This window comes from Populus nigra, chromosome 11, assembly GCF_951802175.1.
Source record: "Populus nigra chromosome 11, ddPopNigr1.1, whole genome shotgun sequence".
Classification (NCBI taxonomy): domain Eukaryota; kingdom Viridiplantae; phylum Streptophyta; class Magnoliopsida; order Malpighiales; family Salicaceae; genus Populus; species Populus nigra.
Genome location: NC_084862.1, coordinates 3588643 through 3612315, shown reverse-complemented (window position 1 = coordinate 3612315; position 23673 = coordinate 3588643). Strand labels below are relative to the sequence as shown.

The 23673-nt window shown below is 36.0% G+C and overlaps 2 protein-coding genes and 1 long non-coding RNA gene across 7 annotated transcripts; 1 reads left to right on the top strand and 2 right to left on the bottom strand.

The window, feature by feature from the left end:
- The first annotated feature begins 1966 nt into the window (after positions 1–1966).
- On the top strand, positions 1967–5833 carry LOC133668008 (multiple C2 domain and transmembrane region protein 6-like). The gene has a single exon (XM_062087738.1). It carries the CDS (start codon positions 2505–2507, stop codon positions 5556–5558), a length of 3054 nt encoding a protein of 1017 aa, XP_061943722.1. The 5' UTR covers positions 1967–2504; the 3' UTR covers positions 5559–5833.
- Positions 5834–6031: 198 nt separating this feature from the next.
- LOC133668009 (uncharacterized) lies at positions 6032–9628 on the bottom strand. Of its 3 annotated transcripts, none has more exons than XR_009833616.1 (4): positions 9128–9628; positions 8832–8955; positions 7905–8393; positions 6032–7188 (listed from the first exon to the last, which is right to left on the bottom strand). It is a non-coding gene; the product is annotated as an uncharacterized LOC133668009 (long non-coding RNA). The 3 variants fall into 3 exon arrangements; XR_009833617.1 differs by having other exon boundaries at positions 6032–6692; XR_009833615.1 differs by having other exon boundaries at positions 6032–8393; positions 9128–9608.
- An 874-nt stretch (positions 9629–10502) lies between these two features.
- On the bottom strand, positions 10503–23640 carry LOC133668459 (phosphatidylinositol-3-phosphatase SAC1-like). Of its 3 annotated transcripts, none has more exons than XM_062088321.1 (16): positions 23363–23640; positions 22909–23113; positions 22653–22818; positions 20711–20933; positions 19692–19768; positions 16942–17129; positions 16723–16820; positions 15692–15825; positions 15470–15604; positions 14284–14668; positions 14076–14197; positions 13107–13226; positions 12803–13015; positions 11838–12029; positions 11245–11353; positions 10503–11009 (listed from the first exon to the last, which is right to left on the bottom strand). In XM_062088321.1, the coding sequence occupies exons 1-16, from the start codon at positions 23492–23494 to the stop codon at positions 10758–10760; spliced, it is 2751 nt and encodes a 916-aa protein (XP_061944305.1). In that variant the 5' UTR covers positions 23495–23640; the 3' UTR covers positions 10503–10757. The 3 variants fall into 3 exon arrangements, with proteins under 3 accessions (XP_061944305.1, XP_061944306.1, XP_061944307.1); XM_062088322.1 differs by having other exon boundaries at positions 10503–11006; XM_062088323.1 differs by lacking the exons at positions 22909–23113; positions 23363–23640 and having other exon boundaries at positions 22588–22783.
- Positions 23641–23673: the final 33 nt, after the last annotated feature.

Here is a 23673-nt window from a genome sequence, read left to right as displayed (position 1 = left end):
AAAATCTAAATATTAATCAATAATCAAATAAAAAATTATAAATATTTTAAACTGGTTTTATACGACCAGACTTTTATTAAATCTTGACATGTCTAACTAACCTATAAATATATAATTTATCTGGAATAAATACTTATCTCACTTCTCAAACAACAGAATCACTAGTAAACATATCCCCACTGCATCAGTATGTATCTATCTCTATCAGTTTTGAGATAGAGTTGAGTTGGGGAGGCATTCTAGAAAGGTTCGGATCAGACTTCAGAGTATCTTTTTGGGTTTTTTTGGCGGGAAATTCGAGGGTTAGCCTGTGTGACGGTTGACTTGCCGTTAAATGTGATAGCGCATGACCACGTGGTCAACGACGTGTCTCCTTCTCACAGTTTTGTGTTTCTTGAAACTTGAATGCCTCACAGTTCCTAATAGCACTAGCAGCGCATCAGTCTCCTTTATTTTTTTTCACTGTTAGATTACCTGCACACAGGTGAATTTGAATTTCTTTTAGTTTTATTTTTTTTAATGTTTCTCATACTTTCTAATATATTAATATTAAAAATAAATTTTAAAATATAATAATAAAAATATTATTTTAATATATTTTCAAATAAAAAACATTAAAAAAAATAATTTCTATAGCAGGACTAAGTTGATTTTGTTTTGAATTCTTTTTAATAAAACAACATCATATTTGATTATTTATCACTGAAGACTGCATCCTTAAAAAAAAAAATAGATGTGTAAAAATGATTTTTATCTCTAAATTAAGTGTTTTTTTTGGTTTATTAAGACAATTTAAATTATCTGTTATTGTATGCCATATTTAAGCTTTCTTGAGATACATTTAAAAAATATTAAAAATTTTATTTATTTAAATAATATGTTGAAAAAAGTTATCATATTCAAGTTATAATGAGTGGAACTGTTTGAAAATGAGATGCAAACCACGTTCTCAAAAAATTTATTTTTTTTATAAAAATTTAATATGATTTATATATTTTATACCGTTTTAATATACTAATATTAAAAATTATTTAAAAAAAAACCACGCTACCGTACTGCCAAACCTAACCTAAATACTTAAAGGTAGGAAAGAGATAGACACAGTAAAATAGAAAAATCATATTTGGTCCCCCAAAAAAAGTGATGAGAATCCTCTTTTTTATTTGTCTTTCTTTTACCGTAAGTACAACATTATCACCATGAAAATTTCTTGAGGCACTTGTTGGTGGCAGGAGGGTTATAATTGGCATCATAAGTTTTGTAAATGCCAGTCGTCTAGTTCCTGATCGTTGCCACCCAGCAAGATGTAGACCGTATGATGAATTGACTTTTGTAGTTAGAAATGGAGGAGGATGAATGATCAATGGCCGTAGTCATCTGGTATTTGTGCTAGAAAACAGAAACTATCCTATACTCTATCCAGATACTGTGTTCTCTTCCCACATTAGCAAACTTTGTGAAAAGGTTTGGGGACCCTTTGGACACCTTCTAAAGATGCCCTTCAAAATAATGCAGATCAAAAAGAAACAATGGAGCAAAAGTGAAAATAATGTGTGCGGGTGTGGGGAGGGAGATGGAGAGGTTTCCCCTCTGTTAGGGTCCAGGAATCTAGAGCAAGAAAAGCAAATAAGATAATGTGGGCGCCGGGAGGGAGATGGAGAAGTGGGCTTGCAACTTCTTGAGAAAGAATTCAGGTAGATTAAACCTACAGAAGAACCCTCATGACTAAAACTCAGCAATATTTAAAGAACAAATATAAGATACTGTGTGGATTTAGTATTATGCAAAAAGCAGGCTCACTGATGCGTAAAGGGAGAATCAATCTGCTTTACCTGGGAAAAGGAGAATTTATCAAATTGCTTGCCTTTTAGGCTTAAAGACTAGATAGACTAGACAATCTCCATAGTTGTAATGGACCTGCCTGATACCTTGAAAAAGGTTAGATCCTATTGGAAGGAATGAAGGAAGGATTGCCTCTAGAAAAACCTTCAATGAGTTTCAAGAATGAAGTGATCACTTTGAACACAGAATTCATTAGCCCTTCTTCCCCTCGTCTAAGCTTTTATCTTTATCAACCCTACACTATAATTGCCAAAGAAAACCAACATCCAGGAATTCACCCCCCATCGAAGAAAATCATTACAACCACACACATTTACTTACAAATGTTCAACGTGCCCACCAGAATCTGCCTCTATCAAAGATACATGTACGTATATGACATAGGGGGGCCACCTCATTACCACCAAAACAACAGTTAGCTGTCTTTCCTACATATGTTTCTGTCTTCATACTCCAAAATGAGCACCGCATCTCCACCCACCTCCCCACCCTTCTCTCCACCTATCTTCCATTCCCTCTCCTACCATTCATTTCTTTCTTCTCCTTTAATCCAGCTCTTTCACCACCCACCACCTCTATTCCTTTCATTTTAGCTGCCAAATAATTGTCCAAGTAGATTTCACAAACCCCTTCAACCCTCCCCCTCAAACTACCATCACACCATGGCCAAACTAGTAGTAGAAGTTCATGATGCATGCGACCTTATGCCCAAAGATGGCCAAGGTTCAGCCAGTCCTTTTGTGGAAGTACACTATGATGAACAAAGACAAAGGACTCAAACCAAGCCTAGAGAACTTAACCCTATTTGGAATGAGAAGTTTTCTTTCAATGTAAACAATCCAAGAGATCTTCCCAGCAAGACCATTGAAGTTGTTGTGTACAATGATCGAAAAGGCGGTCACCACAAGAACTTTCTTGGCCATGTTAGAATCTCTGGAAATTCTGTGCCTTTATTATCCGACTCCGAGGCCATTGATCTTCAGAGATACCCTCTTGAGAAACGTGGCCTTTTCTCGCATATCAAAGGTGATATAGCACTCAAGATTTATGCAGTCCATGATGGTAACCACTATCCTCCTCCTCCAACAAATGCTGACAATTTTGAAACTGAAGCAACTCCATTATTCCAAGAAATCAACACCAACAAGCTTCAAGCAGAAGATTCCATTGATGATCATGAGAAGAAGAATAAGAAGAAAAGGAAGGATAAAGAAGTTAGGACTTTTCATTCTATAGGGACTGCAACTGGAGGTCCTGCCGCTGCCGCTCCACCTCTTGTATCTTCGGGGTTCGGGTTTGAGACTCATGTTATGAAAGAAAAGGCTCCTACAGTTGAGACAAGAACTGATTTTGCTCGAGCTGGGCCACCTACTGCAATGCATATGCATATGCCAAAGCAGAATCCGGAATTCTTGTTGGTAGAGACCAGTCCACCGGTTGCTGCCCGTATGCGATACAGAGGTGGGGACAAGATGGCATGCACTTATGATTTGGTGGAGCAGATGCGTTACTTGTATGTGAGTGTGGTTAAGGCCAAAGATCTTCCTGCTATGGATGTTACTGGGAGTCTTGATCCATATGTTGAAGTCAAGCTTGGGAACTATAATGGCAGGACTAAATACTTGGAGAAGAACCAAAGCCCGGTTTGGAAGCAAATTTTTGCATTCTCAAAGGATAGATTGCAGTCCAATTTACTTGAAGTTACGGTGAAGGATAAGGATTTTGTCACCAAGGATGATTTTGTGGGCAGAGTGTATTTTGATTTATCTGAAGTCCCTCTTCGCGTGCCCCCAGATAGTCCATTGGCTCCTCAGTGGTACAGATTGGAGGACAAGAGGGGGATAAAGACAAGAGGAGAGATTATGCTTGCAGTTTGGATGGGAACACAGGCTGATGAGTCATTTCCTGAAGCATGGCATAGTGATGCTCATGACATTAGTCATACAAACCTTGCCACCACCCGATCGAAGGTATACTTTTCACCGAAGCTGTATTACCTTAGAGTTCAAATCATTGAAGCTCAAGATCTTATCCCCTCCGATAAGGGTCGCGTGCTGGAAGTGTCCGTAAAAGTTAAACTTGGTAATCAGGGAAGGGTCACTAGGCCTTTGCAGACGCGAACCATCAATCCAATTTGGAATGATGAGCTTATGTTTGTTGCATCTGAGCCTTTTGAGGATTTCATAATTGTGTCTGTTGAGGACAGGATAGGACCAGGCAAGGATGAGATACTTGGAAGGGTGATTTTATCAGTTAGGGATATCCCAGCAAGACTTGAGACTCACAAGTTCCCGGATCCTCGCTGGTTTAATCTCTCCAAGCCTTCGTTGGCACAAGAGGAAGGTGAGAAGAAGAAAGAGAAATTCTCAAGCAAGATCCTGCTCCGTCTCTGTTTAGATGCAGGGTATCATGTTCTTGACGAGTCTACACATTTTAGCAGTGATCTACAACCATCATCCAAGCACCTTAGGAAGCCACGTATTGGTATCCTTGAACTTGGGATTCTTAGTGCACGAAATTTGCTACCAATGAAGGGGAAGGATGGTAGGACCACTGATGCATATTGTGCGGCGAAGTATGGCAACAAATGGGTTCGAACCAGAACAATTCTCAATACTCTGAATCCTCGTTGGAATGAACAGTATACTTGGGAAGTTTATGATCCTTGCACTGTGATCACCCTTGGTGTCTTTGACAATTGCCATATTAATGGAAGCAAAGATGATTCAAGAGATCAGAGAATTGGGAAGGTAAGGATTCGGCTATCAACATTGGAAACTGATCGAATATATACACATTACTACCCGTTGCTAGTTCTTACCCCCTCTGGATTAAGGAAGCATGGGGAACTTCACTTGGCATTGAGGTTTACATGCACAGCTTGGGTTAATATGGTGACTCAATATGGCAAGCCATTGCTTCCCAAAATGCATTATGTCCAACCAATTTCTGTTAAGCACATTGATTGGCTTCGCCACCAGGCAATGCAGATAGTGGCAGAAAGGCTATCAAGAGCTGAGCCACCTCTTAGGCGTGAGGTTGTGGAGTACATGTTGGATGTCGATTATCATATGTGGAGCTTGAGGAGAAGCAAAGCTAATTTTCTTCGCATAATGTCGCTGCTTTCAGGGATCACCGCTGCCTGTAAATGGTACAATGACATTTGCAACTGGAGAAATCCAATAACAACATGTCTCGTGCACGTTCTGTTATTTATTCTGGTTTGTTATCCAGAGTTGATACTGCCCACAATTTTCCTCTATCTGTTTGTGATTGGGTTATGGAATTATCGGTTCAGGCCAAGGCACCCACCACACATGGATACTAGGCTTTCACAGGCAGACAATGCGCATCCAGATGAACTTGATGAGGAATTTGATTCATTCCCAGCATCCCGGCCACCATCAGATATTGTGAGGATGAGATATGATAGGCTGAGAAGTGTTGCAGGTAGGGTGCAGACAGTGGTTGGAGATTTGGCAAGCCAGGGGGAAAGAGCTCAGGCACTACTCAGTTGGAGGGACCCAAGGGCGACGGCAATCTTTATCCTCTTTTCATTAATCTGGGCTGTGTTGATTTATGTCACTCCATTCCAGGTAGTGGCAGTGCTGGTTGGACTCTACTTGCTTCGACATCCCAGGTTCAGGAGCAAGATGCCCGCTGTGCCTGTCAACTTCTTCAAGAGATTACCGTCCAAAACAGATATATTACTATGATGAATTGGAAGCTATTATAACTTAAAACTCCTTATTTGCTTGATTCTGCTCGAGGAAAGATGATCCAGTAAATAATTCCATCAATGTGATGACAGCAGGAAAGCACCTAGGTTCTTTCTCCCCTGACAACCCACCCCGCAAAAGAATCTTACTTTTGCTGGATATGCATATCCCACATTTCTTCAGTCCCATGCACGGAACCCCACTATTATTTTTCTCTTTATTCCATATTCTGTACTATTAATAAGCAATCATATTTTGTATTTCATGAATCATATGCAACGCCCCCAAAAAGTTAGCGAAACAAAAAAAAAGATGGCTACACACTGAAGCAGCTTCAAAGATCAAGCATTGGATCTGTATGAACAAGCGGAACTGCTAATTAAGCATGTAAATCATTCCGAGAGAAAGGAGTGCATTCCACAATTCCCAAAGAATTGGCAATCCAAAGTAGAATCGAGCTATCCCCTCGATAACATTGGAACAGAACTCTTGCCATTTACAACACAAGAATTTCCATACGTGTCAAATCTTCTATGAAGATTACCCCACAAAAAAACTGGACAAGTAAAATACAAATATATAGTTGACTTGGATGACACGGTCCTAAATCCAACATGTATTAGTGAAGCTACAACAGTAAAAAAGCTGACAATTAATCCTCCTAGAAGTGTCCTATCCACAACACCCAATCACCCGCTCCTTTGGCCCACTCTCGCTTCTTCTTTTTTGGATCCCGAGGCAGTATCATTCACCACCATTTTTTGTGACTAATTTTTCCACTTTCTTAGGAACCATCCAATGAGATTTCTTTTGTTTCGGTCTTCTGGCAGCATGCCATTCTGAGAATTTGGCTTTGCTCTAAAGTAGTCGGTCCTACACAGCTCTCTGATCCCCACAAGCACAAGCTTCTGTCTCTCTTGAATATTCACAACACTCACATGGGTCAGAACAGGGAGAACATTTGTACTCACAGAGTGTTTTCTCCACCGACTTTGTTTTCTGATTTATTTGGTTGAGAGTCTCAATCACTGACCACCTTCCAACAGAGGTTATCTTAACAATAGCTGAAGCACCAAGCATGCTTTCTGGAGCAACTATGAGAACCTGCTTGTATGCTTTTGTGTGGCCAACCTAGGGAAATGAAAAAAAAGAGGAAATAAGAGGTCGAATCATAAACTAAGAAAGCTCACCATTCAGTTCCAGGAAAGAGAGAGAGAGAGAGAAGCAAGTGTTATGTTTGGACTGAGCCAAAAAAGAGAGGGGCTCTCATTTTTAAGTCAGTGTAAGCAAGTTGGTTTCAATAGAAATGAGAAACGAATAAGAACATGAAAAACATATCAGAGAAGGATTAACACGCAATCCTAGTAAACTTTTCATGACCACCTAGATCCAATTTATTAGACAATAAAATAAAAACAGCAACTGGGCCTTAGAACGATGGTGTTTCATTTAGATATTTCCATCTCATCAAGTGAATTCCATCTGTTGCGATCTGTTATCCATATTCTTTCCATTCTGCCCTCCATTCCATTGTAAGGAATGAAAGCTTCAAAGATAGAAGTCAATTCACGGCTTTGTTGCTTTACTACATTACTTGGGACCTTCTTCATCCTTGCAGCAGGTGTCCCTGGATTTGGAAAGCAGATTAAATATAGAAAATAGCATGAAGTAGATGCCATTACACACTTCGTCCATTATGGTGTGAGTACCACAGCTATAAATTTTCATAACACACTCGAGGCGAACACTACATACTAGATGTTAAAATGACCAAGGTGTGCACACGCAATGCAGCAGTCCCTCAAACTACAAAAAGAAATAAATGATGTTTTTCCTCCATATAATATGCATATGATATAGTCATGAGTTTTCATAATGGAGCAACTCATTGTACATTTGATGATCCAGAAAGAAATGGATAAGAAACACAGGAAAATAAACAATTACACTGAATAACACCATAATTATTGCCCCCATCAATTAAAAAAGTCGACAGATTTTAACTTTGACCTACTCTTTTTAATTGATTTTAACAGAGTTAATATCTTCAGTAACCTTTTTGTTAAATATATACTAGTATAAACTTGAAAACAAAATACAAGTCGCAAGTATGTTATATTGGTTTTGAAAAATCACAAAGGGTCAATTATTACCCGACCAAACATCTATGATTTCACAATCTAGAAATTACATGTCATATCACTATTTTAGATAGTTCACTTAAAAAGTGTACCAGTAAATTATTGTGACAACTATTATAGAAATATGCAATTAACAAGTGAGACTTAAAAAATTACAGAAAATAAAGGACCGCGAACTGGAAATCTGAGTCTGCAAACTAACCTGGGAATCTAAATTTTATATCGGTAGCAATCTGCATTTCTGGAACTAGCTCAGTCAAGGTGTCGACCACAGTCCTGAATACATTCACAGTGTATTCTCGATTCATTGCCTGACAACAAGACCCTTTATATCTACATAGAAGATCTCATACAATGATATTTTCTAGCAGCCACCCTAACATAAATTATACAACTACAGCTGGAATCGTTGTTAGGGTTGCAGGGGTAAGGAGAAGCTACTATCAGCACTAAAAAGAAAAGATCAACAATATTGGGACATACAGTCAAAATGGCATCACTTCCAGCCGGCATGGTACATGAAGAAAGGAGTACACACATGGATGGCGCAAAACTTCTTCTATCTCTTTCTAGTGTTCAAGAATGAAAGGTGGATTTGTCATCCAAATTCGAAGCATTGTGCTTGCATCAGAAGGAAGTTCAGCAACAATAGCATTCAATAATATTGGAAGATTAACCCCAATGTCACAACCTGTTAAGGTTTCAGGAAATGCAATCTGTTCAACAATTTGTATTGTGAAGAACTAGTATAATTAACATCTCAACTTATTTTGTTTCTAAGCATAAAACTTTTTCACGAGTCATGGAACAAAACTCTTTCTGCCTAGCAGCAACATGCTATTTCACTGGATGAAATGAACATGGTGAATTTTATAATTAATTTTTCACAATGGTAAGCATGTAGATCTATTTTTCACTTGTTATTCCAGTTTAAGGATAAGAAATGTAGATGATCAGCAGCACCTTCAAACAGTAACATAGCAAAAATAAGCATCTGTTGTTTATAGACCATGTAATGATGTGTGACAAAATCATTTTAATAGAGAATTCATTAGAAACAAGATTTCTTGACAGAAAATAATCTCGTATCTGCAGCAGATACCCAATAGTAGAAACATCAGAAAATTACCATATGCTCCAGTGTCTTCACTACTCAGCCATATCTCCTTTACTCCATCAGCTACAACTGTTTTTACACGCTATGTCTGGAGATGAAAGTTTAGATGTTTCTCAACAAATTTGTTCTTCCGCACCTGTTGTGAGAATCAGGTTAAATCCATGTAAATTATAACCATATGAGGAATAGATTGTGATTTTAATTAATTAAGAAACAGAGTTTTTCATTAAAAAACAAACAAGATCAACATTAAAGAACCTCATTGAAGAAAATGTAGAAACATATCAATTCAAATCTAGACTTTGCACCTTGGGGAGGGAGGTCAAGTGCTGGCAACGTCTTGCGGGTCAAAATCCGCACTTCATCACCTTTTAAAGTCTCCTCTACAACTTCAACTACATGATCTATTTGCTGGACTCCAACTATACTGAGTCCTGGTTCTTTAATGTTCCGACTTCCTTGAGGCACACACCCAGCCACCGCCAAGAACAGATAACCTACAACTATTACGCAAAATGATAGCCCCGACACAGAAATGGGCGTGAATCCTACCCTAGATCTCTGCAGCCATATCCAGATTGCTAACAACTTGACAATTTGAGATTTATTTAAAAATTCGATAATAAATGTGTTAAAAAGATGAAAAGAGCACATCAGAGACAAAATTTGAAGTTCTACAACTGCCATTGCATAGACATTTAAAATTGTTTTAATCAGTTGTTGTTGTCCAAATCAGACTTGTAAAATCTTATAATTTTATGTATTAACATGTATTGAAAGTTCAAACTCAGATTAAAAACTCGAAAACTATTAAAAAACACTTTTAAACATGTTGTGTCAAAAAAAAAAAATTGTTTTATTGATTTGTTCAACGCAATTTTATTTTTTTGAATTTTTTTTTAAATAAGGCCGGTTCATTACTATAGATCATGAACCAAATCAAGTATATAAAACACATTTTAATTTGCACGTAAATCATAAGAAAAAATTATTTTTCTTGCTTCTCTTAGAAAAACTCTTTTTTTTTTTCTGGATTAAATTTAAAAAAAATAGTCAAATGAAATGATAAATCTTATAACTGATTGGATCATTCTCCAGGACGAGGAGTCACTTTGACCTAATCCAAAGTAAATTATTTTACTTTGGTTCACAATTATTTTAGACAAAAATAACGTATCAAATTTTAGTTATAAATTATTTGAATTATCCTCTACCTATTGCTTGTAGAATTTTATCTTTTTTTTTTTTTCAATTTTGAGAATTACTTTGTAGTTGAAGATAGAGTAGCATTGCAAGATTCTTTACCCGCTTCCGTTTCCATTACTGCAATGTCTAGTCAATACACAAGAGTATAAAGTTGTTATTTTTAAAATTGAAAAAAAGGACAACTCATATAATCGATTTTTTTCAAGACAGAGACGTGAAGTTGAATAATCAACACCCCAGAGCAAAGAAAGCAGTCTTGACTAAATTTTTTTCACAAACACATTCCATGAAGAATTTATTGCAGCTGTTGGAGCAACTCATGCCGAGGAAAAGGAAATGGAGGGCACCTTCAAGATGCAGTCCCCCTGTGGCAGTGCACCAGAAGGGAAAGAACAACGCATTCTCTAAATACCGACTCACAAACACAAACAGACAAACTTACTGCTATGTATCTCTTGAAGGGGGCATCCAAGGCAGTTTTTATAGAACACAAGAAACAAACTTTGCAGCCGATTGAAATTTCCTTTTGAGAGAATGTGTATATCAAGTCTACATATAAGATGTAATTCATGCCTCAATTAAGAGGGCATTTTCACGCCTTTGCATATTTTACAAACAACTATATACTTTCATTTTTCTATTTATTTATGTAAACAGTTATTTACTTTTTCTGAGAACTGGAGACTCTTATGTGTGCTTACAACAGTCATGTAGCGCATGCAGAAGCTGGCTTTAGATCTTTTCTACCTTCTCTTCCCCGATAATCCATCTCGTCAACCAACTTGGATCTGCAGCGAAGGATTTGCATGACATTGGTACAATCCCAAGATCAGCACCAATGCGATCATAATCCAAGAGAGCATCTTCCATCTCTGCTTCAACAGTGGAATCATCTAAAACATCAATTGCATTCATGCGTAGAACATCAGCATAGTGTTTCTCCCTATCCAGATCATGCTCAAAGGGCTCCATAGCTGGCCCCTGCTGGTCCAATTACAATTTGTTAAAATAACAAATGTTCAATGAACTACAAATTAGACATCATTCATTTCAACGTTTTGCTCTCTCTCTCTCTCTGTCTCACACACACACAAACACACACACAAAGTATGAAACACAGCACCGTGCAAAATATGGCATGCCAAAAAGTAGGTTTCATCAGGTTGCAAATGTCTCCGTGCCTATTTGTCAAGTGTACTTGGAGCCTAAATCAATTTACCTGGCACAATTCAGCATAATGTTTATATATCTCACTGCTTTCATCTTGATCACCTAGTAGTGTGCCACCATACCAGCCGCTTTCATCAACTGAAGTCATTGCAAGGTACCTTGAAACCAAACCACAACCGGACAATTGTTATTGATTTGAGTTGCCACAAAAATAAATAGATAAAAAAACAAAATGATTACAAATCATAGAAATTGCAACCACGTGACTAGCATGAATTTTAAATTTAGTGAATATAGTTGCAGAATCAATTAACATTCTTAATCAAAGAGCAGTATTCAAATTTTTATCATCCAACTTAGAAAACTAATAGGAATTTGCATATGCATGCCCACACGCTGACATGCATGAAGTTACATGTGAATGGTGATAAATAATTTTGCCCAGGACTCAAGCTATAGCCAAATCTGCCAGCTTGAGCAAGCAAAGTATGGGGTGTTTAGACCCTTGCTTGGTTCATAAACCATTAATAAAGCTCAACTTTGACTAATAGAAAGCCAATTTGGTCGGCATTGCACTCAGAAATGAAAGTCTAAGAGTAATGTATTCTCTCTGGAAAATGGGAAGACAATATCTAAAAGTACCTTTGGAAGATATCCTCTTCATTGATATCATCAACAGAAGAAAGCAAATTTAATTCTGAGTAACCATCAACAAAAATCTCTTTCTGAGATGCTCCATTTTCAATTTCACTTTTAGCAGCCTTGGGGGCATTGCCACTCTCTTCATACTTTTTCTGGCCAAAAAGCCAATTTGGGCTTTTGAGCTGTATTTCACTGCAAAAGAAAGTATATTCAGTGAGTATACTTTGATTCACTTGAAAAAAGTCACGAATACATCTTACAAACTTCATGCACCCAAGCAACCCATTTCAGAGCAGGCAAGAGGCAAGTGCGAATCAAAATTAGAACTATGGACAAAATAATGAAAAAATTTACAATCAATGGACCATTTTAAGGGATTTCTCCAATGCAAATACACTGTCTAAAGGATAAAGACATAAATCAGCAAAACCTACATCAAGTTGTTACTTTTGCCAATTCCAAACTAGGCAAAATACTGAAAAAATCTCAATTTGCTTACTTTTTTTAATGTGTTTTTGAAATTCTCAGTATCCTTGAAGAAATCCTAATATTCCCTTACCTTCACATTTTATGTCTCAATACCAAACCTGCCAAGGGCGAAGAAGGGAGAAAACAAACCAATAAACTTTGTACTAAATGCAAAGAGCTACGTTTCACTACACTAAAAGGGCCAAATAATAAGGCCAAAAGTTTCCTATGATCCTTTCAACTAATGTGGTATAGTCAGTGCTGAAATAAAGAAACACAAAATTTGTATGGTAATGTAAGGAGCAGCACATCCTGGATAACAGTTCGAAGACATCAGAAACACATGCCACTGATGATTTAAGAAAACTGAACCACACATAAAAGATGTCTGCACTTCAGAGGTAAAAACAGATGTGTGCACCCAAACACATGCAACAGAGAGAAAAAATGATAAAATCAGGCAACAAGTTAACAGCTCAAGTCAAGGGAAAAATTACGCTGCATCTGGAGCCACACCAGAATTTCCTGCACTGCCACCTGGTCTGTGATCAGGTTCACTATAAAGTCTTACATTCTTTACAGTACTACATGTCCGGTCAATCAATTTATCAAATGATGTCAACTTCATTCTTGAAAAATCCACCCTGCAAGCTGGAATAGGGGCAAGAGTTACTCCAACTCTTACAGGCTTAGCATTGGTTTCCAAATTGCTGTTGAAGTAAGATACAATAAAATAATCAGAAGATGAGATGTACTGAATTTGAACTAACCCAACTCTAATTTTATTTTATTTTAATTTACCACTTATCTGGACAGGGGTCTTCTTCTTCTATTGCATTCCCATAGACATGAAGATAGTAGTCTGAATCTAACTCCCAAAGAGGAGATTTCCCTTCCTGTGGTTGAAAGTAACCAAGAAATCTGGAAAGCAGCAAAGAGATAATCTCAGAATACACTCAAGGAAAATGCATGCCAAAAATAGTATTAGTGGGCATTTGGTATTGCGGAGCAAGGTGCTTTTCGCTTGAAAATACATTAAAATGTTTTTTTTTTAGTTTTGTCTTTCATTTTTTACACTAGTACATCAAAACCATTAGAAAGCACTAAAAAAAACATTAATTTGATGTTTTTTCATGTCAAATGCACTTTTAAAACGCAATGCCAAACAATCTCTTAATCATAAAAAATAAGTCAATAAAATAAAAAAATTAATGATCGCATACAAATATAATCAAATACTGAAGTACACTCACTAATAAAACATGGAATATAGTTCTAGCCTTTTGTGTTTGGTTTTGGTTATACGTAACAAAACCTACACTGTGGTCTTGGAATTCCAAGAATTCAGTCAAATGTTTTTGATTTAGTTTGTTAGATATATCTCTTATCCACATATGAAATATGAAACTTATTGAAACTTGAGCCCATGGTTGGAAAATCATAGATATTAAGAGTAGAAGCCTCTCCAAAGAGGAAACATTTCAAATAGAATATGATTCATATTTTACTAAACAATAAATAAAAAAACAGTGTTTCAGGCAAAAAAAATAATGAAGTGCATTTTGGTATCTTTACAAAAGTTGACATGCACACTTATCTATATAGTCTCCATAATCAAGTACTATTGACGATAAAATCTGGAAATCAAAAACTCCCTTGTATTTACAAAAAGCATCTGTTCGTGCATTGAAAATTCACCTCATTTGCTTAGTCAGAGAATGTAAATTATGCAATAAATCAAGTAGAAAGCGCGATGGAAAGAACAGTTACAAATTTATTGCATCTTGCTTTTCACCATCAGTGTATGCATTACTGTAGTATCGCTTAATAGACTTGATAAACTCCCTAGATTGAGTTGTAGCTTTCCACTTTCCCTGCCTCTCAAGGAACACCTGAAAAAGATCGGGCCTTGATATGATGACCACAGTTATGAGCAAATTAGATCATAGAAACTGAAGTTATTTGAGAGAAAGCATACAGTGTTATGAGCAGCAGAACCACCATATTGCTGGGCAAGAGCATCCCCCATACTTTGATACATATCCATGAGAGCAGCAGCAATGGAACTATCAGGATCGACTTTGGGCATGTCTGTTAGACCCATTGCAAGGAGCTGGCGTCCTAAAGCAGCTAGACCATAAGCATACTGAGCAACATTTGTACGATCCAAGCAGTCAATGCAGTTGGTGCGTAGAACTCCACTTTGAAAACGTGGCCCATCAGCACCAACCTTATCTTGTTTTTTCAGTTGACTAGAATCACTCTCTCTATCCCAATTAATCAAAGAATTTAGATTCTCATTATTACTTCCAATCCTTGCAAGATCCCCTGAATTGACTCTTAGATCTCTAAGAGAAGCGTCCCTGTAAAGAATAAAGTTAGTTATATATGAAACCCACAGCCTACATAATCTTGTTTAGAAAGGAACCTCCCATTTCCTGCTCCAACATTTACTCTGAAATTGGAGGTTTACATTTCAAAAACAAAAGCAATGAAATGATAAAGCAAACAGCCTTGACAGAAAGACATGGCCGATTTTATGCTTTTCAGCAACAGAGACACTAAATTACCAAATGAAAAGAAGACACCCTGGGTTACAGAATTTCCAAGTACAAAAGAAAGCTTTCTACTTTCAGGTTTCTTAAGGTCCAAGGTTACCATGCTTATAATTGATTATAATACCTTTTTACAAATGTAAGGGATACATCACACACTTAACAGTCTTTTTTTTCCAAATTGCAATGATTAGAAAAAAAGAAAATCTCACCATCCACCACAGCACATGTTCTTGAAATTATAATGGTAAAAGCTGCTTCAAAATCTTCATATTGTGCATTAATCGTGAATGTTTGATGACCTTGAATTACATATCTGTAATATAACTTATCGCTCTCTCACACACATGGGCACCTTAATGGTGTTTTTTTTACACAATGAATTCCTACTAACACTTCAACACTCATGGTTTAAAAAAAAATTCAAAGACCAAAATTAAATGGGACAATGGATGACCCAAAATCTCAAAGAAACTGAATATTAGGCATTGAAAAACTTTATACCCAAGAAATCTGAGTTGAAGGTTACATGAAAAGTTCCAGTCATGAAGTAACATAAGCGCTTTAAGTTTGTTTAAATAAATAATACAACTAAAGAAATTGGAATACCTTCCGGTGCTTGTTCGACTAAGTTGGTTTGCTCTCCTCTTAACAATGCTAGGTTTACCACTATAGTAAAAACCAGTCAAATCAAGTGCTTGACTTGCCACAGCACCCAAAACAGCCAAAACATTGGCAGACTTGCTTTGGAAACAGAAAAAAGAAGAGTAGTCAGTTCAAGATGGTTGTTAATTATAAATTGGAGTTGAGGTGAAAGAAATGCATATGTACCTCTTTGCAAACTTGTGATAGTCCCAATGGATAAACTGAAGTTGTTTTTCTTCTGGAAAAATCGTGTTCAGATACCCAACCGCATTTGTAAACTCACGCCTTAGCATCATTTCTCTAGGTCTTTTTTCAACAGTCTGCATTTGAGCATTTAAATGACATCTAGGATGACATAAAGCAATAGAAAAGGCATTCCAATTTGTGGTAAGCATGTTGATAAGTGAAAACTACGACAATTAGATAAACCACTGAAGTTAAACAAGAGAATGTCACAACAGAATTAAGACAATTAGATAAAATTGTCACTGTGTGAGAGCTGAATTATTATTTTGATGAGGCTGACCATAATTCATAATTATCACAGAAACTAAAACAGATTCAGAAATGGTTTCAGTAACTGCCAGATCCTCAATAAACAGAGAGTTAAAAAGGACATGCCAAATCATGTACTTCGTCCAAGAGTGAAGAAAGTATAATGGAAAGATGGTATACTTTAAGAGGACCATTTAAACAGACACATCACCACATTCTCCAGAGATATATTAAAGCTGATTGTTAAGCTTTTGTTAATTATGATAATATAATCAAGAGTGGAAAATAAGCACTCATCATTTTAATATGTTTTTTCCAGTTTAGGAATGAGAAAAACAAATTCAGGTAACCATTTATTAATGCCCAGGGAGGCATTGAAAATACATGAAAACAATGCAACAACAGCCATTTAATGACAATCTAGTTGAAAAAGCTGCATACTTGAAAGTCCTGCAAGGAACAATCAGTGAGCGTACACAAAAGAAACTGTAAGGTGCAAGTAATTTGGGTTTGCTGGTGTAGTCTAATATGCAAGAAAGCTAACTCTAATCTGGTGATTTCCTTTGTAAATTAAATCAAATGCAAGAATTATTCAATTGCATCAAGTACGATAATGCAAGATCTATACAGCAAACAGAATCAGTATTTTAGGAAGGCAACAATCAAAAGGAATCTAACGAGTCTCGAATACATTAAGCACAAAAAATAAATCTGAAAATAACCTTAATCAAATTAAGCACAATTATGGGACTGCCGTATCTCTTCACCAAGTCTTCAAAATGCAATTTGGTCGCCTGATAGGTAGGATCATACCTTTGCACTAATATAGATTGAAAAATAATATGAGAAGACTTCTTTGTAAGAAGATAGGTGCTATGTGATCTACATCACTGCGAGACTCAACAATGAATTAATCAAATAGGTCAAATCAATGGCCTTACAGATTATATCAGGTTTAGGACTAAATCGTGAAGCTTCTTGTGACCAGAAAAGGGGAATTGAACCACGCATCTGCACAACAGAACTCATTTTCCCCTTGCATGATCCAGCATCTTCATCAAGGACAATTTGCTCTGTTTCAACATCATTGGCAACTCTTCCCATATCATTAACCCCCCTTTTCAAGTAACTGCACTCAATCAACATAAAGTTAGTACAAAAGGTTGTCTTAAATGTAGTGGAAGATTTTATGGTTGGTCAGAACACTTCTCTGAAATAAGCAGATATAACTTCAATGAAAACGAGGACACAAAACAAATGAAAATTGATGGTTTCCAACAGGCCACAACAATCATTCAAATAATACCCATAACCATAATGAAGCATACTATGGCTTGTGCAATCAAGAGTACAGACATTCATCCAAGGACAATGTAATGATGTAATGGCAGATGACTGCACAAACAAACACAGACCATAATGTGTAGATTATATCACAGATAATGTCAAAAGGAACATGAGTCTCATTATTAGATCTCTAAACTTAAAACATAAGAAGTCAAATGAATCAAGGTTGTCAAATAGAATTAGTTCAACCAGGGTTCCCGTGAGCAGGCCTTAATTCCAGTTCAGCTATAAGAGAAACTTGTAGTCAAACCTGGTCAAATACCGGCTGTGTCAGGCATTTGGACTGCCGACCTGACTAACCTAAACCAATTTTAATCGATTGACCTAGAACTAATAATGGTGACCAATTGTAACAGGTTCACCAGGAACTAATAATGCTGATGCAACCAAATACAATTACCAAGACAATTAAACTTAGTGGTTTTTTAACCAAGACAATTAATCTTAGTGGTTTTTTAAGTCCTCAGGCTCATGTGTCTATTGAGGCCGAAGGGTTGTGCTAAGCCATTTTATTAAGGAGGTACCTTTTTTAGCTTTGGTTTTAAATGACATGAGACTTAAAATAAGTATATATCTTAGCATTAATTTACTGGAGCATATACATTCTCAAAAAAAAATTAAAAGATAAATTACAGAGCATATAACTAGTGATTGTTGTCAACTTAAGCAACCCTCGACCATTCCCTAGTGCCATGTGGTTCATCAATTATGTTAGTGTGAAGAAAGGTTCGGGCTCAAATTAAGATTAGAAAAAAAAAAAAAGGATCTACCTATCTAGGATTTTCAAAGATAGAGTGGTTCACATGCACAAAATAAACATTAAACATATTAGAAACTACCTCAGCTATTTGTATTAGACTATTAGTGTGAAAGGATGTGTTAATGCTTGCCTTAAATTGCACACAGGATCGTGTATCCTATTGCTTGCCTCACTATATTTTTTACTCACCCTTCTACAGTGTTTCATTTATTAATGAATCTCGACTTATACAAAAAAATAAAATTCAAGAAGAAGAAGAAGAATTTTTAGTTGTAACAAACATTCATGGAAAAATATTTTTTTCTCGATACTTTGTTAGCTGAAACTTTTCCAATATGACTAAGAAAGAATGCTAAAATAGATTTAAGATACAAATGAGCACATAGACACTGAGACAATTAACAAAGATGAAATTAAGCAATTTTTTATACTTTGTTTAACATTCAATGTATATTATTTGACAGCTGTTCAAGCCAGACAATTCAGGTTGAACCTTTGACCTCTGACCTTATTCCTTTTCCACATCAATTTTGAAACCTTTGGAATGAAGATCACTACTATCACGATTCTAAAAGAAGATGTACTTGGGACCCCAAAATCCACTCCCCAAAAACTCAAATGGACCAAACCTACTACAGAAACCTGTGTAAGAAAAGCATAACCTAAATATATCTTGCTGCAATACAGAAATTCCAGGAAAGCAAGGGAGTTTAAAATAATAACAAAACCTGCATAAGAGAGTGTGGGTGTGTGTGGACGGGTGCTGGGGCAACCCAAAATGTATAGCTCAACTAGTCACACTTGTTCGCTAGAGTTCCCATCTGTCTTGTGAAGGATTTCACTATTTATTGATTTGAAAGCTGGAGGCATGACTAAAGAAACAGGGAAAAAGGGATCTGAAAGTCTCAGAAAGTTGGTTTAGAAACAAAATCCTCTACCAAAGGATTATTTTAATGAAAAAGAGAAGCACTAACCCACCAATAATTTTTTAGTTCAAGAACCAGAATATCAAAGGGGGAAAAAACATTAGCCACCATAACAGAGTCCAACCTAAAGTGAAGGGTACAAAGAAACACCTGCATCAAGTTTGGTGGAAGACTTCATAACTTCACCCTGTCACATCTGATCTCCTAAACTGACCATATAAAAATCAACTTCAACACAATCCAAAGGCAGCAATCTTGTAAGTAATTATGCACTTTCCCCACCACAGCTCAGCTGTAAACTTATGAACCAGTAAATCATCACCATAAATGCAGTCATCCCTCTCTAAAAGTACAACACCAGAAATAGCAACTAATCCTTAATTCCCAACTAGCCGGGGTCTCTCTCTGTTCATGCACTCATTAAATTACAAAAGGATCCTCTAATTTTGGGACCACTGTCAGTTTGGTCACTGGCTTCTAAATAACACACAGTCTACTACGTGTATGTGAAAGCGAGAGAGAACCACAATATAAAAAGCTTGGAAGCCTCTGTGCAGAATCCAGTGACATAAACCCGTTTGTTTTGTTTCTAAAATATAAAACCTGAAGATGCAACTGAGCTTTACGCATAGATGAACTTATTCAAACCAGAACATACCGTGTACCAGCAAAATGCCGAGAGCGTCTAGAAACCAGTGAAACACCAAAGTCTCTCCCAAAGATCGACAGCCTGATCTGCCATGATTAAGTACAGTAGAATTAGTTGAAATGCTAAATACACATTACACTCAAGTAGAATAAATTTAAAGGATATTATCAAGAAATCACATTGGAGGAATTTATTTGTACAAGATAACAATGTAGTTAGAAACAAATTCCAAATCATTAAAACGCATATCCTACTTCCATAAATCAAAATCACTTGATGTAAAGCAGCAAAACGTATTACAGACCAATAACGCAGATTCAAACCAGAAATGAAGTTGTTATTTTAGCTTAAGAGAAACAAATTGTAACATTTGTCATTTGTGTAGAGTTCTTCACAGATTATGTCCCAAGCATCTCCAAATCTTCCATTTTTTACCAAAATTCATAATCCATTAGCATTAAGTACTAGTAAAGCTTCCAAATTTTGCCTAGCACAAACTACATTACATCTGAAATTATAACTACGGCCACTTATTTTTCTTAATATACAGAATATCAATCTAATAATCAGCAAGAATATGGTAAAGCTGCATGCATATTTGTAGTTTGTGAAACAGTTCTTCACTAATTATGTTCCAAGCATCTCCAAATCTTCAAAATTTATTCAAATACATACTCCATTTCCATTAAGTATTGTAATGCTTCCAATTTTAGCCAGCATAAATTATATTACATATGAATCTATATTTGAGCCATGGTTAAAATTTTTCTTGAAATACAGAATATCAAACCAAACAATCAACAAGCATATGGTAATGCTACGAACATAGTTGAAAGAAGTACAACTTAAAAGAAAACACAAAAATAGAGCAAGAGCATGTTGAAAAATAAATTATCTCAAAAAAGTTAACTGCAGGATTACAATGACGAAGATATATTCAAAGCGTAAAAACCATGTAAAATATTTAGCATGACAAATGATCATTGACAGATAAGTTAGAGATACAAGAAGCAAAAAGAATTGCAAACCTGCTTAAAATTTCCATGCACTAATGCTATTGTCCAAATAGTATTACCACATCTAGACCGAACAGCTCGTGTTAGATATGCATTCCAGACGAATATGTTATCATATGGCATCCCATCTTCACCCATTGAGGTCACATTCTTTTGCAAGCTTTGCATTATAGGATATGTGTAGCTAAAGAAAAAATCCTTGGTTAAATCTACACTAGATAATAGCTTTTTGTACCTGCATTTGAGGCAACAGATAGAAGAACTATTCAGAAACTAAAACTTAGACTCGTGTTAGACAAGGGGTGAAAAGAATCTTGCACTACTAAGGAAAAGAGTGCAAGGAAATACTTAAAAGCTTCAAAAAAAGGAAAAACCCAAATGAAACTAAGGCGAGAAAATAAAAATTGCCACATCAACCGTTCCAATTAGTCTCCTCATGTTTTACCATTTTTTTTATAACAAATTATAGATGACGAGGGATAAATCATTCCTAACATTCTCTCTGTACATAATGAATTGCAAGTTTTATGCTCTTGAATAAGATTACATTTACACTTTCTACTTCCCTTTTTCTTTCAACTATATTCTTCATTTCTCTATTTTCCATCTCTAAGAGAATTCATATTTTATGTTGTTTGAAATGTATATATATATATATATATATATATATATATATATATATATATATATATATAGAGAGAGAGAGAGAGAGAGAGGGGGGGGGGGGGGCAAGACATGGAAAAGAAAGCCACAATAATATGTGCTCTCAACAAAAAAAAAATATTAAAATCATATGTATGCCAATATTCTCTCAACCATAGATTTTTTTCCTTTTGATAAAAGAAGAAATTTATTAAAATGAAACATACATACAAGGGTTGCACCTCATTTGTGCTCTATTGATAATAGATAGTAATAAATAAGAAGATGGAATGCATGTTTGTGATTTCTTTTTGGGGATTTCTTGTCCTCCCATTTGCCTCTTTTCCTTCTTGAATTTTATCAAGTGCTTAAAAAAATGCAAATTGATTATTCTAGATTGGGGATCCTCTTTGCATTTCCAATTTACAAGGTTAGCAATCTCTTTAGCGATTTCAAGGCTATTTTATTCATCTAAACAAGAATTTTCCTACATGACCTCTTACTTTTGTGGCCGTAAAAACCATGGATGCTCTGTAAGGATAAAGAGAACAGGAATCATTTTTCATTCATAAGAAATATGAAAGATTGATGATATGGGGAAGAAAGTGAGCATATGTGCTAAGAACTAGAATGTAAAATTGGCACTTTACCCAATTGAATTAAAAAAATAGTCCTAATAAGATTCTGTAAGATTTGACATTAAAACTGATGCTATGAGAGGGAAAGGGAGTATAATAATTCAATTGTAGTAACATAAATTGGACAAAGAATCCTAAAAAGGTTATATAAGATTTTTCTTTTTTCTTTTTTCTTTTTTCTTTTTCAAATTTAAAATACATGCCTAATAATAAGTTTTTCATCTCAAGCTAGAAACTGAATTGTTTGAGTCATGCCAAAAAACATCTTTTCCTAATAATTAGGCAAAGCTATGGTAATGATAGTGGCAACAATGGCCAACAAAATTCCCACGTAATGGTGTCTATGAGCTTGAAAATTCTGCAATCATATAAAATGTAGGACAGAAGAAGCTGCAAATAAGAAGTGATAGTGACCACATGAAACACACAAAGAGACACAAAATGGGAGGATAGAGTAAAGTGAAAAGGCGTATTTGTCATTGTATTGCATTGATAATAGAATGAGAAAGAAAAATCATGAACAGAATGCATTTATGCCGGTATTTCTTATGTGCATTTCCATAACCCATGAAACCAAAAATTCTGGATGAAGAGAAGAAAAGGCAAAACCTTAGCTCAGCAAAGAGAAGGGTCACAAAGCAATCAATCAACAACATGCAAAGGGAAGGAAATACCTTAGCTCAGCTTTAGAATGCGCCACATCAGTTTGAACTGATACATGGGGAATGGTAATCAATTGGCTCTCATCAATGCCATATATCGCATGACCACAAATAAATCCTATTTGCCGACGCTTTGTCACTAGAATCAAATAATATGACTCCAGAAACTTAATGCAGCCTAAAAACACCAAAAGAACAAACACCAGTAACACATCCATGCATCAAAAACACAAAAATACACATAAAATAGTAGTGACCCAACACTAACCTGCAATACCATAAGCCTTCACTACAAAGTTTAGCCCCCCAGTGGCACGATTCCCTTCAGCTATTCGCTGAAGCAAGTTTTTTATTTCTTGCGGTGAATAAACAACTGGGTCTTCACTGATATTGAGATCAGACGGCTCTGATCGATCAATCTTCAATACTCGAAACAATTGCTTGTTCCTATCACTCCCAACTAGATAAAATCTCTGATAAAGAAAACCCAAAAATTATTGGAACCAATGAATTTCTTAATTAAACTAAAGATTCAAGAAATTTAAACATTGACCATCAACCAATTCAAACTATTGGAACCGCAATTACATGAAACACTAAATACCGAAGACCGCAAAATTCTACAGTTTTCAAATTTAATCTTCAAATTCCAAAACAACCTAGCTATATTCAAGTACGAATTTTAAATCAAAAGCGATATGAGAATGATTGAATATTGTTACCTGTCTAGTCTCGTAAAGTCTAAATTTCTCGAGCGTGTAAGAGTTGTGATCGGTTTCGGGGTCGTTGGAAGGGTGGATTTTGGCGGAGACGTAAGGAGGGAGCTTGGATTTCGAATTATCCAATTTCGCCATGGAAATGGGGGTGGGTAGTTTGGGAATTTAAGAAATGGAGAAGAGGGAGTGCTAAATCGCCATGAATGTGTTTCCTTTTGCAGTTGGAGTGGGGAGAGGGAGAGAATGGGAATTGGAAATGATAAGAGGGTGTTTTGGAGAAGGCATGGAGTTATATCCGTTTGTTTTTAATGTTTCAT